This window comes from Oncorhynchus gorbuscha, unplaced genomic scaffold, assembly GCF_021184085.1.
Source record: "Oncorhynchus gorbuscha isolate QuinsamMale2020 ecotype Even-year unplaced genomic scaffold, OgorEven_v1.0 Un_scaffold_3447, whole genome shotgun sequence".
Taxonomy (NCBI): Eukaryota; Metazoa; Chordata; class Actinopteri; order Salmoniformes; family Salmonidae; genus Oncorhynchus; species Oncorhynchus gorbuscha.
Window position 1 is genome coordinate 1 of NW_025747678.1, and position 5,000 is coordinate 5,000.

General features: G+C 53.2%; 1 protein-coding gene across 1 annotated transcript in view; it reads left to right on the plus strand.

Moving 5' to 3' along the window:
* Positions 1 to 66: 66 nt before the first annotated feature.
* The window catches only part of LOC124027667 (kinesin-like protein KIF13A), a gene marked incomplete at its 5' end in the record, with an annotated part of 8,436 nt that continues 3,502 nt past the window's right edge, over positions 67 to 5,000 (plus strand). Inside the window, one exon of the mRNA XM_046340035.1 lies at positions 67 to 216. Coding sequence (XP_046195991.1) covers positions 67 to 216 — 150 coding nt within the window. The remainder of the gene's footprint in view (positions 217 to 5,000) is intronic.

A 5,000-nucleotide genomic window follows, 5' to 3' on the forward strand; every position in this document is an offset into this window, starting at 1 on the left:
CTCTGTGTGTAGGAGTGTGTGATCTGCTCATCGTTGATGTTTCATATAGTATCTCTCTGTGTGTAGGAGTATGTGGTCCATGTGACAGAGGAGTTTTTAGAGTTCATCGCAGACGGGGCGCTGGCCATCGAGGTGTGGGGTCACCGCTGTGCCGGGAACGGACGCTCTCTGGGAGCTGGACGCACTGCTGGCCAAGACACGCACCCTACGAGACAGGTACACACACCGTGTGTAGAGCACATACACATTGTATCATCTCAAGGATGCATAAAGGCATGCACCACACACACACACTTGCTTGTTGTGTGTAAGTTAGGGCTTGTAAGTAAGCATTTCACGGTAAGGTCTACACCTGCTGTGTTCAGCGCACGTGACAAATAAATGTGTGACAAATAAGTGCCATGTGATTTGTCCCTGCAGGTGGAGTGAGGTGTCTCGTCGTATTGAGCTGTGGGTTTCTATCCAGGAGCTGAATGAGCAGGGGGACTACTCTGATGTAGAGATGCATCCTGGGAAGGACATTGGTACTGGAGGAGTGTTCCAGCTCAGACAGGTAACAGGACAGGGAAGGACATCAGACTGGAGGAGTGTTCCAGGACAGACAGGTAACAGGACAGGGAAGGACATCAGACTGGAGGAGTGTTCCAGGACAGACAGGTAACAGGACAGGGAAGGACATCAGACTGGAGGAGTGTTCCAGGACAGACAGGTAACAGGGAAGGACATCAGACTGGAGGAGTGTTCCAGGTCAGACAGGTAACAGGACAGGGAAGGACATCAGACTGGAGGAGTGTTCCAGGACAGACAGGTAACAGGACAGGACATCAGACTGGAGGAGTGTTCCAGGTCAGACAGGTAACAGGACAGGGAAGGACATCAGACTGGAGGAGTGTTCCAGGTCAGACAGGTAACAGGACAGGGAAGGACATCAGACTGGAGGAGTGTTCCAGGTCAGACAGCTAACAGGGAAGGACATCAGACTGGAGGAGTGTTCCAGGTCAGACAGGTAACAGGGAAGGACATCAGACTGGAGGAGTGTTCCAGGTCAGACAGGTAACAGGACAGGGAAGGACATCAGACTGGAGGAGTGTTCCAGGTCAGACAGGTAACAGGACAGGGAAGGACATCAGACTGGAGGAGTGTTCCAGGTCAGACAGGTAACAGGACAGGGAAGGACATCAGACTGGAGGAGTGTTCCAGCTCAGACAGGTAACAGGACAGGACATCAGACTGGAGGAGTGTTCCAGCTCAGACAGGTAACAGGGAAGGACATCAGACTGGAGGAGTGTTCCAGGACAGACAGGTAACAGGGAAGGACATCAGACTGGAGGAGTGTTCCAGGTCAGACAGGTAACAGGACAGGGAAGGACATCAGACTGGAGGAGTGTTCCAGGTCAGACAGGTAACAGGACAGGGAAGGACATCAGACTGGAGGAGTGTTCCAGGTCAGACAGCTAACAGGACAAGGAAGGACATCAGACTGGAGGAGTGTTCCAGGTCAGACAGGTAACAGGACAGGGAAGGACATCAGACTGGAGGAGTGTTCCAGCTCAGACAGGTAACAGGACAGGACATCAGACTGGAGGAGTGTTCCAGGACAGACAGGTAATAGGACAGGACATCAGACTGGAGGAGTGTTCCAGGACAGACAGGTAACAGGACAGGACATCAGACTGTAGGAGTGTTCCAGGACAGACAGGTAACAGGACAGGGAAGGACATCAGACTGGAGGAGTGTTCCAGCTCAGACAGGTAACAGGACAGGACATCAGACTGGAGGAGTGTTCCAGGTCAGACAGCTAACATGGAAGGACATCAGACTGGAGGAGTGTTCCAGGTCAGACAGGTAACAGGACAGGGAAGGACATCAGACTGGAGGAGTGTTCCAGGACAGACAGGTAACAGGACAGGACATCAGACTGGAGGAGTGTTCCAGGTCAGACAGGTAACAGGACAGGGAAGGACATCAGACTGGAGGAGTGTTCCAGGTCAGACAGGTAACAGGACAGGGAAGGACATCAGACTGGAGGAGTGTTCCAGGTCAGACAGCTAACAGGACAGGGAAGGACATCAGACTGGAGGAGTGTTCCAGGTCAGACAGGTAACAGGACAGGGAAGGACATCAGACTGGAGGAGTGTTCCAGGTCAGACAGGTAACAGGACAGGGAAGGACATCAGACTGGAGGAGTGTTCCAGGTCAGACAGGTAACAGGACAGGGAAGGACATCAGACTGGAGGAGTGTTCCAGGTCAGACAGGTAACAGGACAGGGAAGGACATCAGACTGGAGGAGTGTTCCAGGTCAGACAGGTAACAGGACAGGGAAGGACATCAGACTGGAGGAGTGTTCCAGGTCAGACAGGTAACAGACAGACAGGGAAGGACATCAGACTGGAGGAGTGTTCCAGGTCAGACAGCTAACAGGACAGGGAAGGACATCAGACTGGAGGAGTGTTCCAGGTCAGACAGGTAACAGGACAGGGAAGGACATCAGACTGGAGGAGTGTTCCAGGTCAGACAGCTAACAGGACAGGGAAGGACATCAGACTGGAGGAGTGTTCCAGGTCAGACAGGACATCAGACTGGAGGAGTGTTCCAGGTCAGACAGCTAACAGGACAGGGAAGGACATCAGACTGGAGGAGTGTTCCAGGTCAGACAGGTAACAGGACAGGACATCAGACTGGAGGAGTGTTCCAGGTTCAGACAGGTAACAGGACAGGACATCAGACTGGAGGAGTGTTCCAGGACAGACAGGTAACAGGACAGGACATCAGACTGGAGGAGTGTTCCAGGTCAGACAGGTAACAGGACAGGGAAGGACATCAGACTGGAGGAGTGTTCCAGGTCAGACAGGTAACAGGACAGGACATCAGACTGGAGGAGTGTTCCAGGTCAGACAGCTAACAGGACAGGGAAGGACATCAGACTGGAGGAGTGTTCCAACAGACAGGTAACAGGACAGGACATCAGACTGGAGGAGTGTTCCAGGTCAGACAGGACAGGGAAGGACATAACAGGACAGGTCAGACAGGGAAGGACATCAGACTGGAGGAGTGTTCCAGGTCAGACAGCTAACAGGACAGGAAGGACATCAGACTGGAGGAGTGTTCCAGGTCAGACAGGTAACAGGACAGGGGACATCAGACTGGAGGAGTGTTCCAGGTCAGACAGGTAACAGGGAAGGACATCAGACTGGAGGAGTGTTCCAGGTCAGACATCAGACTAGTGTTCCAGGTCAGGCTAACAGGACAGGGAAGGACATCAGACTGGAGGAGTGTTCCAGGTCAGACAGCTAACAGGACAGGGAAGGACATCAGACTGGAGGAGTGTTCCAGGTCAGACAGGTAACAGGACAGGACATCAGACTGGAGGAGTGTTCAGACAGGTCAGGACAGGACATCAGACAGGAGTGTTCCAGGGACAGCTAACAAGGACATCAGACTGGAGGAGTGTTCCAGGTCAGACAGCTAACAGGACAGGGAAGGACATCAGACTGGAGGAGTGTTCCAGGTCAGACAGCTAACAGGACAGGACATCAGACTGGAGAGTGTTCCAGGTAACAGGACAGGGAAGGACATCAGACTGGAGGAGTGTTCCAGGTCAGACAGACATCAGACAGGTTCCACAGGGACAGGACATCAGACTGGAGGAGTGTTCCAGGTCAGACAGCTAACAGGACAGGGAAGGACATCAGACTGGAGGAGTGTTCCAGGTCAGACAGCTAACAGGACAGGGAAGGACATCAGACTGGAGGAGTGTTCCAGGTCAGACAGCTAACAGGGAGGACATCATCAGACTGGAGGAGTGTTCCAGGTCAGACAGCTAACAGGACAGGGAAGGACATCAGACTGGAGGAGTGTTCCAGGTCAGACAGCTAACAGGACAGGGAAGGACATCAGACTGGAGGAGTGTTCCAGGTCAGACAGGTAACAGGACAGGACATCAGACTGGAGGAGTGTTCCAGGTCAGACAGCTAACAGGACAGGGAAGGACATCAGACTGGAGGAGTGTTCCAGGTCAGACAGCTAACAGGACAGGGAAGGACATCAGACTGGAGGAGTGTTCCAGGTCAGACAGCTAACAGGACAGGGAAGGACATCAGACTGGAGGAGTGTTCCAGGTCAGACAGGTAACAGGACAGGACATCAGACTGGAGGAGTGTTCCAGGTCAGACAGCTAACAGGACAGGGAAGGACATCAGACTGGAGGAGTGTTCCAGGTCAGACAGCTAACAGGACAGGGAAGGACATCAGACTGGAGGAGTGTTCCAGGTCAGACAGGACAGGGAAGGACATCAGACTGGAGGAGTGTTCCAGGTCAGACAGCTAACAGGACAGGGAAGGACATCAGACTGGAGGAGTGTTCCAGGTCAGACAGGTAACAGGGAAGGACATCAGACTGGAGGAGTGTTCCAGGTCAGACAGCTAACAGGACAGGACATCAGACTGGAGGAGTGTTCCAGGTCAGCCAGCTAACAGGACAGGGAAGGACATCAGACTGGAGGAGTGTTCCAGGTCAGACAGGACAGGGAAGGACATCAGACTGGAGGAGTGTTCCAGGACAGACAGGTAACAGGACAGGGAAGGACATCAGACTGGAGGAGTGTTCCAGGTCAGACAGGTAACAGGACAGGGAAGGACATCAGACTGGAGGAGTGTTCCAGGTCAGACAGCTAACAGGACAGGGAAGGACATCAGACTGGAGGAGTGTTCCAGGTCAGACAGCTAACAGGACAGGGAAGGACATCAGACTGGAGGAGTGTTCCAGGTCAGACAGCTAACAGGACAGGACATCAGACTGGAGGAGTGTTCCAGGTCAGACAGCTAACAGGACAGGACATCAGACTGGAGGAGTGTTCCAGGTCAGACAGCTAACAGGACAGGGAAGGACATCAGACTGGAGGAGTGTTCCAGGTCAGACAGCTAACAGGACAGGGAAGGACATCAGACTGGAGGAGTGTTCCAGGTCAGACAGGTAACAGGACAGGACATCAGACTGGAG